This window comes from Akebia trifoliata, chromosome 6 (genome assembly GCF_017979445.1).
Source record: "Akebia trifoliata isolate Shusen 1 chromosome 6, ASM1797944v1, whole genome shotgun sequence".
Taxonomy (NCBI): Eukaryota; Viridiplantae; Streptophyta; class Magnoliopsida; order Ranunculales; family Lardizabalaceae; genus Akebia; species Akebia trifoliata.
Genome location: NC_141380.1, coordinates 28,674,371 through 28,692,184, shown reverse-complemented (window position 1 = coordinate 28,692,184; position 17,814 = coordinate 28,674,371). Strand labels below are relative to the sequence as shown.

Genomic DNA, 17,814 nt, shown 5'->3' with positions numbered 1-17,814 from the left:
TAAATATTTGAGATACCCCATCCGCTTTCAAACTGATGAGATGTCCCCTTCATCCTAGGTTTTGTTCGAGAGACAACATAAAATGACCTAAATGTCCTTATCATCTAGCTATTAACCTCTAACGTAAACTATTTTTAACATGTTCAACTTGTTCTTCAATCCATCATCTTTAACATAAACATATTAATTCACCCCCGTCATAAGAAATTGTCAAAATTTTTTTTTGATTTTTTAATACAAAAATCCAATCTTTCCATCTCCAAATAGGGTTATTTTGAAGGAGAGGGCATCTTAAGGTTGAAGATGAGAATAACAATTTTATCCATCTTCAAGCCTTAACTTCAAGGATAAACTACTTTTAACTTCTTCTATGCCTTGTAGAAATCTTTGATTTTTTTTACCATAAAATTCATCCTTGTACTCTAATAATCGTGCGTGTTCTTGAGATTTTGATGTTTAAGAAGATGAATAGAATCTTATGGTTAAAACAAAGGGTAAAAATCTTTTTTGACAAAATGACGAAGATGAGGACATTTATGTTAAACTTTACGAGGAGACCTAAGTCAAGTGGGCATGTCATCATTTTGAGAATACAGGTGTTTATAAAAAAATTAACTAAAATGTAGAGGGGCAGATCAAAATCAAGTAGAGATTTTACCAAAAAAATGGAGTAAACTTTTGATTTATAATCCGAGAGTATCTCAAATATAAACGGTTTCTCAAATATAAACGGTTCTTTAACGTCGTGGTCCATGACGATGTCTCGTTCATTTGGCAACATATGGTGCCTATGTGGCACATTTTTGTTGGATTTAAAACACAAAGGTCCGCGAGAACGGCTTGTTTAGGTGCTCGATGTGGTTTAAACACCAATCAAATCTTGTCACGTAGATACCGTTCTAGATCCTAATTAGATGAAATAATAGTTAAATTTAGATAACTACTATTGACACCCCAACTTTTACTTATCACACCCCCAATTTCTTAAATTATTTATCACACCCCAATTAAATATTAAAATACACTTCAAACATTACAAAGGTATGACTCAAATTATAATCTCAATATTAGAAAACATTATAGCACTCGTTCAAGCAATACCAATAGCTGTTTACAATTATGATTAGGCTCATGATATAAAATCCTAAACCCAAAAAATAGAAATCTAGCAAAAACAAAATTGAGAGAGCTCCCTAGATTAAGTTGTTCAAGCAATATTTTTAGTCATTCACTTATTTTCTTTATTTTTAATTGGGGTATAATAGGTAAAAGTTGGGGTGCCAATAACAGCTCTCTAAATTTAACTTCCTATTTAATTTTAACCATTAGTCATTTAAAATACTATTTCAGAATTTAAATTATTAAATCAAAATTACCTTTAAAAAAAATCAAAATTTCACTATTAATTCATCATCAGTCAACAAGGCTGACTTTCAAATAATCTTGCATTTTAGAGGGGATAATCCCAAGTCCATAGATTTCTTTCCAATCAAACCCCCCCCCCCCCCCCCCCCCCACACACACACACAGACAAAAGTTTCATAATATTTAAGATATCCCACTATAATTACAAACTGATAGTGTGCCCTTTGACATTGGTCTTTTTTAATAGATTAATGAAAAATGACCAAATACCCTCATCTTCAAACTTGTTAAAAAAAAAAACTTAGGGTCTCTTAGTTACAAAAGTCAACTCTAATTTCAAGAACTGTCTTCTAGAATAAACAAAAGTCATAGCCTAAAAAGTTATATCTAGCAGAATCTTGTTCGTTATAAAAGCACATAAGTTAGAAATTGATGTTGGTTCTACAGTTTTTTCTTGCTAAATTTTAATAAATGAATAGAATACCCTTAATGTTGATAATACACCTAGAATATATAAAAAATTTATCAAAATACCTTAATAAATATATAATTACACTATATATATAATAATATTTATATTAAATAATTATAAAAATAATTATTTTCAATTTAAATAAATTTATAAATTTTATAATTATATCAAAATTTTAATAGCATCTCCTATTAAAAATAGACATATGAAATTTTCCTGATAAAGAAAATGCTTACGTAATATACAATTCAACACCCACATAAAAATGAAGGTTTTTTGGTAATAAAGTAGTGATAATGAATTGTTTTTTATCTTAGTAATAAAGATAAAAGGTATTTTAGTAGTAATCCCTTTCTAAAAAATGAAAGGTATTTTGGTAATCTCTTTTTTTTTTTAAAGTTAAGTTTGGTTGGAAATTTGATTAAAGATGAATGATATTTTGATAACTACACTTGAACCATTTTATGTTTTTGGCTTCACGCAAAAGCCATTTGAAGAAACCTCTCTTGGACAACTTCCATTAAAAACTATTTTGGACTTCATTTAAAATCCGTGGGAGCCAAAAAAATCCAAATGAACATCATTAATTTATTTTTATTTTTGCTTAAAAGTTAAAAAAAAAAAAAAAGGCTCCTAAAGCTCAAATGAACATACCCTTAATTTTTTCCTACCTAAAATCTGTCATCTTCTATCTCTTTTCACTAGGGCTTAAAATGGGTTGGATACAATCTGGATATGAGTATGTCTATATTTATATCTAAATTTTTATTTGGATTCATATCCAGATCTAGATCCGACTCGGATCCTTATAATTAAAATCATATTTGAATCAATTTACTTTTATCAAATTCATATCTGGATCCGATCAAAATAATTGATTTAGATTGGTCGGATCATATAATGTCAAATCATTTAAGGTTATTTTAAATAAAATTATAAAAATGTGATCAAAATGTAACTTGAACTCGAGATCTATTTCATTTTAAAGAAAAATCTTGACCAATACACACCAATTATTATTGATCATTAAAAGATAATTTAAAAATATAAAAATATAATTTACAAAGTAATATATCATTCAAATCTTGACGAATAGAGAAATAAATCCGTATTCGACTTAGATCAAGGGACATCAACCCATATCCAAAGCATATTTTACTTCGAATATACTCAAACCCATTAAATTTGGATTCAGTGCATTCCGATAAAATCCGTCCCATTTTAAACCCTACTTTTCACCATACTCATCCCTTCAATCTTTAATTAAATGCCCCTCATCTATATCTATCCTCGAACCGGGTTCATTCTCCAATGGTCGATTGCGAACCGGAATTCGAAACGAGCGAACCCACGAATTAGGTAACATAAAGGAAAACTACACTATTGAGAAATGTAATTTCACACGTAGGATTCTCACGTGCTTGTCTCTCTCTCTATTTTCCTTACACACAAGCCCTCACACGCAGACAAAGGTACTCTCAAGAAACAAAGATCGCTCTGAGAGCGATCAGCTGTAACCAATAATACATTCGGTTGGATTTAACTGTTGGGATTTAACAAAAAGAAGAAGAAGATGTATAGATTCCATCTTCTTATATTGGGTTTGTTCTGTCTGATTTCACTTACTGGATCAACTTCTCTCTCTAAAGACTTACTTGGAATCCCTCCTCAAGGTATAAAAGTTAAAAACTTTTTCTGATCTCCTCATTTTTTTAATATATTTCATATATATATTTTTTCATATTTTTCAAAATTTGATTCAAACCTTACTAACCCATTTAGAATTTTCATGAATTCTTTGATTTTTCAGATGCCAATTATTTTAAGTCAGAAACTATTAAATGCAAAGATGGATCCAAGAAATTCACCAAATCTCAGCTAAATGATAACTTCTGTGATTGCCCAGATGGAACTGATGAACCAGGTTTGCCTTCTTTAAGGATATTAGCTCCTTTTGTATTTTTCTTTCACTTGTTTGTTTGGTATTTATTTATATATATATATATATTCCCCCCCCCCCCCCCCCCCCCCCCCTGAAATTTCATAAACCCATTAAAGGTTAAGTTTGTATTTTAATTTTGCTGGTTTGTTTTGAACTTATAGTTTGAAAATTAGCTACCCTTTTGAATTAAAAGCATTTTTTTTTTTTTACTGGATTAGGTTCTATTTTGATCTTGCAGTTAGAAAATTAGCTACCCATTTGAATTAAAAGCCAAGTTTTTTTTTTCTTTCTCTGGCTGTATTAGGGTCTGTTTTGATCTTATAGTTAGAAGATTAGCTACCCATTTGAATTAAAAGCAAAGTGCTTTTTTTTTTTTTTGGGGGGGGGGGGGGGGGGTTGTTGTTGCTGGATTAGGGTTTGTTTTGATCTTATAGTAATAAAATTAGTTACCCATTAAAAGCAAAGTCTTTTTTTTTTGTGTGTGGCTGCATTAGGGTCTGTTTCGGTCATATAGTTAGAAAATTAGCTACCCATCTGAATTAAAAGCAAAAGGGTATTGCAAGGGTGAAGGGTTCTCTTTATTTCGTGGAAATATGCTGAAGTTAGTGTTTGTGTTTGGTGTTCCTATCCATAAAGATTATGTTGGTGTCAATAAATTATTTTCTTGCTTCATGCAGGAACATCGGCATGCCCGAAAGGAAAGTTCTATTGTCAGAATGCTGGGCATACCCCTCTTTTATTATTCTCTTCAAGAGTGAATGATGGTATCTGCGGTAAGAATCGTATTCATCGGGGTGCTATTCTTTCCTCTTGTTTCTTCATTTCTTGTATTTAGAAGTAGTGCTATTTTGTGTGACACGGGCGCTATGAAAGTAAAAGAAATAATGTATATATAGATATATAAAACATGATTGCTTAGAGATGCAAAGGTATGAATCCGTAGTTCTATACATTTTTCTGTATTGTGTTTGATGCATAAATACCTAAAATCATGATCTTTAAGAAACAACATTACCCTTAAAAAACATATATACCCAACAGAAAATCACACTTCTATTTATGTTGTGCTAAGATACACTAAACCATGTTTGCTTCTTAGGTAGGTTAAACTATGATGTTTTAATGCAATAATTCTACTCTTCATATCACATTTACTTTAAAGAAATCAATTTAATTAACTTAATTTTCTGATGCATATTGCACATATCCTTCTGTGTTTTACGATACCCGAAGAAATTAGATTATCATACAAGGAAGTATGATACTTAAAACCATGTTCCATCCTTATGAGTTGTAACTAAGCTCACAACTACTATTTGGATTCATAATTTCTTATTCAAATGATCTTTCATAACTAGTCATTTTCTTCCATTTACATTGGTTTTATTAATCTTTCTTCTTTTTTCTCTTCTACCTACAATGAGTAGACTGCTGTGATGGGAGTGATGAGTACGATGGTAAAGTGAACTGTTCGAATACATGCTGGGAGGTTGGCAAGGTGGCCAGAGACAAATTGAAGAAAAAGATTGCAACATTTCAGGAGGGAGTCTCCATAAGGAAGCAAGAAGTAGAAAAAGCAAAACAAGCAGTAGCTAAAGACGAAGCGGAATTATCAAAACTGAAAAGTGAGGAAAAGATACTCAAAGGGCTTGTTCAACAGCTCAAAGGTATAATCTTGTTCATATGATGCTTCCTATATGTATTCGTATATATATATATATATTTTCATAAATTTGGTGAAATATAGAAATGTGTGTTGTCAATAGTGTACTATAACGCATAATCATACGAAGTTTACAAAAATAAGCAGAAAAAATTGAAATTTTATTCAAAAATAAAATTAATGCCCATGTTGGTAAATAGTGTATGCTGTAAGATCATTAATATGCATTTTTAGAACATACATGAGAAAGGAGTAATGCTTTTTTTAATCATTTCCGCATATTAGATGCTGTACCCATGTCCTTGATTTGATCTAAGCTACACTCATGTGTAACCCCGTGTCAATATCAATGGATACAATGAAGGATGAAAGTTCCCCCTTTAGAGTTTTAACCCCACATGAATTGAGTGAGGAAGTGCTTTCCTCCCTCCCCCTCTCATTTCCCTTCTAAAACATTCCTAAACTAAATCTACTTTTGCACATTGACCTGTTGACTCATGTTCAACATGAAGTAAATGGTGTATTTGCTTGTCTAATTGTAATTTTGAGTCAAACATGTCTGAGGAGTCCAACTTGTGCAATCCGCTTGTCTGAACTGTTCAGGGAGGAGTCTATTCAATTTCCTCACAACTGCGATAGTCTTTGTTGATGTTTACCATCATGAATTTTTATAAATGTCATTATTTTGGTTACTCAATCAGTAATGTGAGATTTTTGTGCCTTTCACATGACTTCCCATGTAGAGCGCAAGGAACAAATTGAGAAGGCAGAGGAGAAAGAACGTTTAGAGAAAGAAAAGGAAGAAAAGAAGATAAGGGAATCGGAGGAAAAAGCAGACGAGAAAGAAAAACATGTCACAGAAACTCAACCTGATGAAAATCATGATTCAATTGGGTTGGTGGATGAACAATTACTCGAACAGGTTAGAGTGTTAGTTCTCAAGTCTTGATTCTTTACTTTCACGTGCCTCTTTGTGATAATTAATCCATTCCACATCTAATATTCTACATTTGAAAATTTGTTTTATTGATAGATTTGATTTATGCCCAATTTTGAGTTTTAATACATTGTTGATGGCTCTAATTACCTTCTGAAACACATAGAATATATTTGGTTGCAAACACTTGGTTTTCTCTTTTTCTCTCCCATCGTGTGAAATGACTAAATTTTTTTTTTTGCTGATTGGTAAGCCTGTTTTTAATGACATCAGTAACTCAGTAGGTCTATGGTATCATCACTCATAGACTGTAACAACTAAGTTAGCTGGCACTTTTCGGAACTTTTATGATTGATAGGCATTTATTCTTATGTTCTCCTTTGTCAAAAATGTTGGATATATTTGTGACAGATTGCATGGTCATGCTTGCATTTGGCAATAGGTTTGTGTTTAACCATTGCTTATATTTGACACCAAAACTCAGGCCAGTCTATTTATTCATTGTACCTCTCGATTTACAAGAAATCAAAAAATAAAAATAAAAACTTAAAACTCAAAAACTGATCCCCTACTTTAATAGTGAAGTAAAATAACCATAACTGACTTAAAAAAGAGAGAGCTTATTACTCGATTTAGATTTTCCAGAACCCAAAAGAAGATGCATACATCTCATAGGATAATGGATGATGTCACCAAGTGGATTTCACTCTGTACTTCATCCCCCAATATTTTCCTTCATTCTTTAGCAATTTCTCTGGGAAACTCCAGGTCTTTCTGCACGTTAGAGTATTCTAGGGTCATTCCGCCACTGACACTTCATGTTACAATTTATTTCTAATCTCAGACTTCAGCTGCCAATATTTTTCTTCATTGCTTTAACAATTTCTCTAGGAAACTTTTTGGTCTTTGTGCACATTAGAATACTCACTGGCTAGGTGACGCTTCAATCAGGTCATCACACTAACGTGTGTATTTATTCCACACCACCAATACTTTATACAATTTTATTTTTCCAATCATGGGGTTTTAATGTTGCCACTTCACCTCAGTGACATATTGAAGTAGCCAAATGTTAAATATTCAAATCCAAATAATACTAACCGCTAAAAAGGACTTTTTTGTACACAAATTTGTTGGTAAATATTATGTTTTCAACCCAAATCACAAATTCTCTGGTGAGTATGGTGTATGTATGGACTTTTTGAATTACTTATATTCCCTAGTTTTTTTACTTGTAAGCTTTTTTTTTTTCTTTTAGCCAAAAGAAAAATAAAGAAAAAGTGGAGGTGGACATTTGGAGTTTAAAAAGTGCTTTCTTAAAGGCTCTACATGGGTGAGGTTAAGATTGAAAAGGTTGTCCATTGTGGTAGTTGGAATAGTTTGTTTTGAAAACACATGCTTTAGTGGAAGATGCAACTCTAGATAAAATGGAATAGTGAATTAGATTCGCATAGCCTAACTCAAGTGGTTGGGATAAATCATTGTTGATGATGTATTTGTCTTCCTTATTGTCATTGGTGGGGTAAGGCCAAAACCATCTTGTCCATCACACAAAGTTTTTTTTTTTTTAATTTATAAAAAGGAAGAAGAATAGTGTGTATAGCCTACTAGAGACACCTTGGACCAGTTTAGAGATATTGCAAAGAATGTTTGAGCTCATACCGCTCGTAACACTATTTTTCCATGATTGTATTTAACAAATTAATAAATTATTTTATGTGTGATGGGCTACACCATCTTTCACTAGTAATTTTTATGGATAGTCATTAAAATTAAGGTTGATACCAGCTTCTGTGTTAGGGTATGTCTATATATTGATACGTGCCCAACATGGCAAATGAATGCTTACTTCTAGAATTCAGTTAGACAATCTGGTTACTGTTTGCAAATCGATAGGGAGAAAGCTTATGATCATGTGAACTATGATTTCTTAGACTATATGCTTACCGGACTTGGATTTGAATGCTTATTCAGAAGATGGATAATTAAATGTTTATCTTCTGCCTTCTTTTCTATTCTAGTAATGGGTTTCTGTCTGGCTATTTTAGGAGTATGAGAGGGTTTAGATTGGGAGACCTCTTTTTCACCATTCTTGATTATAGTTGTAGTTAATGCTTGGAAGATGATGTTGAGAATAGTTCTAGTAGAAATCTTCAAGGATTTCAGGTAAGGGATGGAGGGTCTAAGTTTTCTCACCTCCCATTTGTGGATGATAGATGTGTTCCATGATCAGCTTATATGTTTTAGAAGATTATTATGTTGTTTTCAAGCAGTGTTAGGAAAATATGAATCCAAAGCAATAAGGGATCCGATTGTGCTGAAAATTGCGGGAAAGATAGCTTTGTGGAAAAGTAGAAAGTTAAGTGTGATAAAAAGGATGCTATTGGGAAGTGTTAGTTTGGAGCAGAACGGTTTTTGGAAAATGTGATTTTTGAGAAGTTTGGTTGCGGCACATTTGATTGGGGAAGTGGGAGAATTAGGAAGCCATATGGTTTAGAGTGTGGAAGGGGATTCAGGATGGCTTGTTGTAATTTGTTAAACGTATTAGATTCAAGACAAGTAAATATAATTGGGTTTGCTTTTGGGATGGTATGAAGAGACTTCTTTTCTGAGCTGGTTTTTGGACCAATGTCTATTTCACAAAAATCAGCTGGTTCAAAGTTTCATTACTTGGCTTGGTGGGGAGATCTCTTACGTAATTAAAATCTCACGAAACCTGAATTACTGGGAAATGAAATCAATTGTTAGTCTGAGTATTTATCCAATTGCTCTATATCCTATAAACGAATGAAGGAAAAGAACAGAGATGGATCCTTTTATGTTAGCTCCTATTATGCCTTGCTAGACCACTTAAGAGAGATTCATTTTCCTGCCTCCTCTATTTGGGGATCACAAATCCCTTCCAAACTGGTTTTTCTTGGTGTGTTAAACCTTCCCCTATAAAATATTCTCATAGCTTAAAAACCTTTTGCTCGGTAGGAGAATTATGGTGAACTTTTGTTTCATGTGAATGGTGAAAGTGCCTATCATCTTCCAATACATTTTGTGGTTGCTAGAAAGGTGTGGTCCTACTTCTTTTCTATATTTTGTTATTGGATTCTCTCATTATCAGTGAATTCAATTTCCCATAATTGGCATAATGTGGTATTCTCTGGTAGAGGAAAAGATTCCCTGGGTAATAATACCGTTTGAAATGGTTTGACTATTTGGAAATAGCGAAAGGGAAAGTTTTTCTTTTGTGTGCAATGCCATGCGAAACTTCCATTGTATTACCTGTATGGCTTTCTAAGGGCCTCTTTAAGATATTATTATTATCTGTAGTGAAGCATGCTTGGCATGGGCTTGCTAACAAAGATATTAGGAGAAACCCATCTTTTAATTTTATAAATTGTTTTTTTCAGAATTTATATGCCTACATTATACTTTTAATGTGTTTTAGTATCTCTGCACATTTTCTTATTCATTTTGATACAATGTTTTCAAATATGGAACCATGGTGTGTGGAACTTCAATGGCCTAAAATGTAAAGTGTAAGCCTCATGAGCATGTTGTATCCTAATGTATAATGTAATGAAAATATTATTAATATGATCAACTTATATCAATGAAAATTTTAGGGAAAACTATTGGAAACAAATTTGATCTATTTCATAAAGGATATATTTTCTGATGTTATTTAACCAATGAAGCTTATTATTACCTGTAAAGATGATGATTATTATTAATTTAAATAATTTTTAGGGTACAAAAAGAATTAAACGAAAATTTTTAAGGTACGACAACGTAGACACATCCGTTTCTTGGAAGAGGTGACAGTTCGTGATCTGGCCTCTTAACTATCATTTTTTTTTTAATAATGTTTATTGGTGAACAGAAAAAAAGATGAAGCGCTTGTATCAGATGCCTATGTAATTTGTAGATCTTCAATGCATTTGGGAAATCAAAACACTCATTTCATTTCAATCAATTATTAAAACCTCATCCCAAATACGATAGAACCAACCGATCCAAATAGGGTATAAAAAATGAATTTCTTGGATTAAGGCAGGACATAATTGGCTGATGTTTAGTCTATGAGTTCTCTTAGGTGGAGTAAATTGATTAAATGGTCTTTCAACCACCTCCCTGTACTTTACTAATAATTAGGATAAATGCTTTTCAATTTGTCTAATATAAATGTTCATCCGAAAATGGAATAATTCAGTCTGAATCTTTTGAGGTTACCTAATTCGTTATTGAGGTACTGTACCGATTTGTGGTACAATTCACTCTGGGTTTGTGAAAATTAGCAAACCAAACGGATTACATTATTTTGCCTTAATTTTTTTACATTCACTAAAGTTTCAAATTGATAGCATGCCTCTTTGACCTTGGTCTTTATTAATAAACTGATGAATAATGATAAAATACCCTCATCTTCAGCCTGTAAATAAAAAAAGCTTAATTCCCAACATCTGCTATCTTCAATCTCTTTTTTACCTTACTCATCGCTTCAACCTTCAAATGCCCTCATCTCTGTCCACCCTCATGAACTGGGTTCATTCTCAAGTGGTGAACCACGAACCGTGAACCCGAATTTGAACTGAGGCTATGAACCAACGTATCAGGTAACTTAGATTTAGAATACTGTATTATGTGTGTAATCCCTGCTTTCATAACTGCTGTTCTGTCCTAGGGACTTTGATAATGATCTCGATTTCTTATTATTTCAAATAGTTTCCTATCTTCTAGGCCTCAATTTTGTAGTCTTGTAATAGGATGTGGAGGGAGTCAACGATGACTCTACAGTTGAAGCTGGAAATGATGATAATGCTGAAAATGAAGCATCTCCCAGTCATGGAGTGGAACAGGTATAAACCAATAAAACAAAGTAGTAGAACACATAAAGTGACAAGGTTGTCTACTTAGGTTTTCCGTTCCACTAACATTATTATATTGAAAGTTGCTTTTTGTGCCCTCCCCTATCATAATTGGCATCAATTATCTGTTTTTAATCAATTCTTATATTTATATATTTCTATAGCATGCAGCAGATGACAAGGGTGATACCATGGTTGATACTAAAATTGATCTTGATACTGGAAGTAAGACATCTCCCAATCAAGAACCGAAACAGGTACTGCAGAATTATTGTTCCAAGGGTTCCATTCAATAACATTTTTAATCTAATTAATGCTATAAATCCTACATATCCTTATTCCCTTTTACATGTCATTTTTTTTTGTGTCGAGTGTATTTCAACTTTCTAACTTCAGCATTTTAGTCAATCAATTTAATTCATGTAATCCTATTTAACTTAGAAGGACATTCATGTCTGTGTTGGTGTATACATATATAAAAAGTGTCAGATCTAGGGCTTAAAATGGTTCGGATCGGGGCTGGATCTTAGTATATCCATGTTCAAATCCAGAGTTTTTATCTGGATCTGGATCCGAATCCGAATCCGAATCAACTCCTACTAGATAAAACCATATCTGAATCATTTTGTTTTAACCTGGATCCCCAACCCAAATTGTTTGATTCGTGGTCGGGTAATTCTGGACCATTTAATATTTTATTGCTTTATGACTTTGCTAATTACTATACTATTATATTTTACCATTATAATCCTTTTATTTATAAGAATTCAAGTCCATAAAAAAAAATGAAGTAGTTGAAAATGAAATTTTAAAAAACTTAAAAATATAATTTTCAAAGAAATATATCATTTGGATCTAGGCCAATATAGTGATGGATCCATATTCAACTCAGATCAAGAATATTTGACCCATTTTTATTTGGATTTACTCTTTAAGGGTTCAAACCCGCAAAATTTAGATTCCAGGTCACTCGGATTTCGGACAAAATCTGGCTCATTTTATGCTCTAGTCAGATCACAACATACCTGTTAAGTTGACAGGACCATGCAGTTCATCATATACTACGAGAAAAGGTGAAAAACGTGATGGGTAATAAGCTATTCTATTTAAATCCTTATTGGATAAGGTATACGCCGCTCAAGCTTAAATGTTATTTTAATAAGACTCGGGGCATTCTTGGGAAGCTTCACTCGAAGGTTAGCCTTGAGGAATCTAAACACTGAGTTTGAGTTGCACTAAATTGCATTACCGTAGTACTGAAAGAAAGTTATACAAGACAATAGTATGACCAACTATTTATGAGCTAAATGTTGGGCGATATTGAAGCATTGTATGAATAAATTGACGCGGAAAAGACGATGATGTTGAGATGAATGAGTGGAAAGACTAGGAAAGATAAAATTAGAAATGAAAGCATAAGAGAAAATGTAGGAGTAGCTTCACTAGGTGATAAACTAAGAAAAAGTCGACTGAGCTGGTTTGGGCATGTTCGACAAATGCCTATTATTGCCCCAATTAGAAGAAATATTCAAGTTGAACGTCCTAAAAGAGCAAGAGGATGACCCAAAAGAACGTGGGTATAGAGTGAAAGCACATATGACTTACAAAAAAAAAAAAAACACACATATGAACTTGCTTTCAGTAAAAAAACTTGGCTCTGGATAAAGTGGAATGGAAGAACAAGAGTTGTTCTTTGGGATAAGGCTTTGTTTTTTATGCAACTGGTTGGATATATTTGCACTTTGCATCTTCCAGGTTCAGCATGTCTAATATCTTGCAAAATTGTCTGGAAGTAACACTAGTTTAAGAGAGCTTCTATTGCCACACCAACTTTTACAAATGCCACCCAAGATGTGTGCTAATTCTTTGGTGATTTACATATGAATTGGGGATGGGTTAGCAAAAGTTGGTGTGGCAATAGAATCTCTTATTTTATTACTCAATTTCATGTGCTGGTGTCTCGCAGGAGAAAGATGGATCTGACAGTACCGAAGAATTATCAAAAGAAGAGCTGGGTCGTCTTGTTGCTTCAAGATGGACAGGAGAAAATGCAGATCAGCAAACCAAGGAAGATGAAAGTGCAAAAGAGGAAGAACACGAAGAGAGTCAAGAAACACAAGAGAGTGCACATGATGAAGACTACAATGGTTACAATTCAGAAACGGATGAAGAGCACCATAAATATGATGATGACCATAAATATGATGAGGACGAGATTGATGATGAAGAGATGGATGATGAGCATGGAGAAGAGGATCATATTGATTCTAATGCCCCATATAGGCCCGACTCTGAAGATGAAACTGAATTTTCAGGTTTGTGACCTTGTATTTTCCATGAAACTTTTTTTTTTGTTTTTTCGTGAAGTATGTGAGTGCTAATACTACTCATGTTGTTACATGTTTAGACATAACTACAACAACTAGCCCGTCTTGGTTGGAGAAGATACAACAAACTGTTCGGAACATTTTACAAGCAGTTAACTTGTTTCAAACTCCCGTAGATAAATCAGGTAAGTAGTAAAATATTTAATTTTTGACCACTTAACATGGAACATTAGTGCATTAAAATGGTTCATTTATTCCGAGTTCTGCAGAGGCTGCTCATGTGCGAAAGGAATATGATGAATCCAGTGCAAAGTTGTCTAAAATACAGTCAAGAATATCTAGTCTGACTGAAAAGCTAAAACATGATGTTGGTAAGTATGTTTAAACATTCAGGTAAAGATGGTGGTTGTCACCTATAATACCGTGAAGTCATTTTTGTGTTGCTTCTGTGACTATTAGTTTGTTTGGCTTCCGATCACTTTCTGAGCTATAACTATTTCTTTTTTCTTCTTAATTCTAGGGATGGATAAGGAATTTTATTCTTTTTATGGCCGTTGCTTTGAGACGAAGCAGAACAAGTACGCAAATGTTCCAAATTTTTTTATCAATTTTGTTTTTCTTGTACTCGGCCTAGTATTTTGGATTTGCACTTCGATAATACTTGCCACTTTCTCATTTTATTTACCTTGGGCAATGGACCATCTTGCTTTCAGGTATGTCTACAAAGTCTGCCCATTTAAAGAAGCTTCCCAGGTGGAAGGACATAGTACAACACAATTGGGGTAGGTGTCCGTGATTTGCATTTTGTTCCCTATAGTTTATCACAATTTCATGAGCAACGAAAACTTGATCTAGTATTCTACCATTCGAGCCTAGTAACAAAGTTTCGATTCGGTAATTATTTAGTTTGACTTCAATTTGGTAAAAAAGATTCGAAAAATATAAAATGATGCTTTTGGATTTCTTACCAAAATCCATGTTCTTTTACCCCCTAAAAAATCCTATCTTGTTCTTGAGATTTGAATGTTAAGGAACATAAAATTTTGAGGTTGAAGGGTAAATTTTTTGCCATATTTTGCGATCAATTGATAAGCCATTGATTAATTCATCTATTCACCGAATTAATCAGCTAGTCCTTTATTCGGAGAATTTTACAAAATCTTCGAAAATTTAGTGACTATGGTATTCTTGTGCTTTCTTTATTGAGGAAACCTATGATACTTGTCCGATAGACTGGAAGTTTGATATATCAATGGCATAGGCACATGTGATTTACATGTGGTGCTATGGGTCCCTACCAATGATGGCTCCCACAAAAGAGATCAATGCCAAAAATGACCCTCTCAAACGATTCTAACAATCCGTGTAGCTTCCAAAAGAATTTGATAGATCAGATCAGGGTTACCCAATTCGCTATTAAGGCACCGAACCACAAACCAGTTCAAACCGAACTAGTTCATGGTATTGTTCACTCTTGGTTCGTGAAATGCAGCGAGCCAAACAAACTTCATCATTGTAAATAAAAAAACCTGATTTTTTCTTCCCAACATCTTCCATTTTCAATGTCTTTTTAACCCTACTCATCACTTCAACTTTCAATACCCTCATCTCTGTCTACCCCAACGAACCGGGTTCATTCTTGACTGGCGAACCACAAACCCCGATTCGAACTGATCGAACCTACAAATCAGGTAACATAGGATCAGATGGTTAGGTCGTCTGACTGCCCTCATGATCTACCTTAGATTTCCTTCGTAGTTTTCGCAGTTTGCAATCATAGATCCATGGATCATAGCATCATGCATGTTCATTATGAATCTTTTTCTACCAAATTCAATCAGAATTTAATACTTTTAGTATTAAATATTATTAGTAGTATTCTCAAGTTTTCTTTCCCTTTTTTTTTTTTTTCTCCTATTGGAAACAGGCACTGGGAGAAATTCGAGGACTTGTACAGGGTTATGATATTTTCGAATGGTGATAAGTGTTGGAATGGCCCTGATAGAAGTTTAAAGGTAATATTGAAGCTGAGTTTGTTTGTTTTTTTTAAAATATATGATGTGGCTGAAATCCATGGACCTCCCATATCAGCCATCCAATTGGTGGACCAATGCATTATTGCACTCCAATAATTGGGCAACTTCTTGGGTTGCTCTTAGCCCGAAAAACATACCGACAAGTGAACCGAGCTAGCAGTAGATCACATTATTTGGATCCTCCAAGCACCGTTCCACCCTACCCCAATAACATCCCATACACATGTATAGGGCTGTCAATGGATCAGTTCGGATTGATTTGGTACGGATAAGGATCAGATTGGATCTAGAACTCATCCGATAAGTATCTGATCAGGCTCGTAACGGATCAAACCAAACCCGATGGGATGTAAATCTAAATAAACTTCATATATTTAACATTTTATATAGTTCATATAATTTTTAACATTTTATTGGATTGGATCCTTATCGGAATCTAAATCATCGATCCAGACCCAAAGTTATCAGATCCCGATTGGATTTCGAGTCTGATCTGATCCATTGACAGCCCTACACATGTAACCCCAGGATTGGATGTGCAGAAATACGTAGGAGTGTCAACAAAGGCACCCGAAAGACTGAATTTGAACTCAAAAAATCAAAGCCTAGATTGATGGCCCTATAAATATGAACTTTCCCCTGGAAGATATTCTATGTTTAAATCTTCTTCTTTTGCAGGTGAAGCTTAGGTGTGGATTGAAAAATGAGTTGGCCGATGTTGATGAACCAAGTCGTTGCGAGTAAGAATCTCTCCAACCCTATATCCACTTTTCTACTGACTTGACTCTCGGCTCACTTTCTATTTATCATGACAGATATATAGCACTATTGTCAACACCGGCTCTATGCGTAGAAGAAAAGCTAAAGGTACTTATTCCCTCTGAACTAAATAAGTAATCTCTTTGTTTTATCTTACATAGACATTAGTAATAAGCACGTAAAACTTTACTGGTGAATGTGATTGACAGGAACTACAACACAAACTAGATTTAATGAACTTGGAGCAACCCCATGGCCACGATGAACTTTGAACCTTTTGGGTTTTTAATCTCAGATGCTTAAAAGTAGAACCAATCAACATTCTTGAGAGAACAATAATCCATGTTTTCTCGAAGGTGTAGAGATGTTCAAAACAGCTTATACAAGTTGGTTTTTTTACGTCTTAAAGCGAGATATAAAGTAGAATCCTTAAAAAAATGAGCTCTTAATGTTAAAGCGGTAATTTTTCCAGATGGGCAGATAGATGGAACTTGTTATGATGAGAGATCAAAATTTAGGTGAACATTAGTTGATCCTGTTTTATTTTATTGATTCTACTAATATTAATGTTTGCTAGACATTTTTATTTTGGCTCTAAATTCTTGGTGTTAACATGCTTATTATGGAGATGCTTTACTTTCCCACTTTGATTGAAGACCAACCATTTGGGAATTTTGCTTTCTTTTCTGAGACTTTATAGATAAATATTTTGCAATCTGATGGGAATGTTAGTTAGGTTTTCAAAAAGGCTCGGACGAGGGCACGGACTGAACTACCTGGTCGTGATTGCTTACTTTGGATTTATAATGATCTTCAGTCCAGATAATCCAATCTCTTAAATTCGGTAAATTATTGGTTTTTCCATGTTATATAAATCAATTCAAATCTGAGGTTTGCCCAAATTTAAAAATAAAATGGGAAATAGGTTAACTGGCTCAAAAAAAAAAAAAAAAAAAAAAAATCATTTTTAAAGACGTGGATCTGATGAAAATTACTTTTTTTTTATAAAAAAAATCAGATCTAAACTATGATCACAAGAGGACTGTGATGTTCTTTTCTTATATATTATAGTTCTTTTCAGCTATATAACCCGTGAAACGTTTTAATTGGACTTTGAAACACATCTGGAGAAGCTGTTTTCTATATAACACGTAGCCCAATGTATTTAATCTCCAACCAAAAAGTGCCACAGACCCCGTTTGTCACCGAAGCGTCGGGGACACCGGATTGTGACTCTTAAATATTAGTCATATTTTTGTTGCTCTATCTAATTTTAGTTTGAAAGTAGAAAATTCTTCTTAAAAATAATTATTATCATTTCCCGAATTAGGAAAAATGCTATGGGTGTCAAAATGTAACTCCAAGGGTTTGGCTTAGTGGCAAGTCCTCACGATGGGTACCTCAAGTGTTCAAAATCCCAAGAAACAAATGAATTCCTAGGGGCCACCCTTCAA

The 17,814-nt window shown here is 33.6% G+C and overlaps 1 protein-coding gene across 2 annotated transcripts; it reads left to right on the top strand.

The window, feature by feature from the left end:
- Nucleotides 1-3,278: 3,278 nt before the first annotated feature.
- PSL4 (calmodulin-binding protein) lies at nt 3,279-16,959 on the top strand. 2 transcript variants are annotated; one of them, XM_086446421.1, is made up of 16 exons: nt 3,283-3,510; nt 3,648-3,761; nt 4,457-4,552; nt 5,207-5,446; nt 6,186-6,364; nt 11,137-11,229; nt 11,403-11,495; nt 13,205-13,553; nt 13,646-13,750; nt 13,835-13,936; nt 14,086-14,143; nt 14,279-14,347; nt 15,493-15,580; nt 16,280-16,341; nt 16,417-16,468; nt 16,570-16,959. In XM_086446421.1, exons 1-16 carry the CDS (start codon nt 3,411-3,413, stop codon nt 16,630-16,632), a joined length of 1,863 nt encoding a protein of 620 aa, XP_086302547.1. In that variant the 5' UTR covers nt 3,283-3,410; the 3' UTR covers nt 16,633-16,959. The 2 variants fall into 2 exon arrangements, with proteins under 2 accessions (XP_086302549.1, XP_086302547.1); XM_086446423.1 differs by lacking the exon at nt 11,403-11,495 and having other exon boundaries at nt 3,279-3,510.
- Nucleotides 16,960-17,814: the final 855 nt, after the last annotated feature.

Coding starts and splice junctions, on each gene's coding strand:
- PSL4 (XM_086446421.1), top strand. CDS start 3,411: ATGTATAGATTCCATCTTCTTATATTGGGTTTGTTCTGTCTGATTTCA. Junction 14,144..14,278: donor TTTGAGACGAAGCAGAACAA/GTACGCAAATGT, acceptor TCTTGCTTTCAG/GTATGTCTACAAAGTCTGCC. Junction 16,342..16,416: donor GATGAACCAAGTCGTTGCGA/GTAAGAATCTCT, acceptor TTATCATGACAG/ATATATAGCACTATTGTCAA.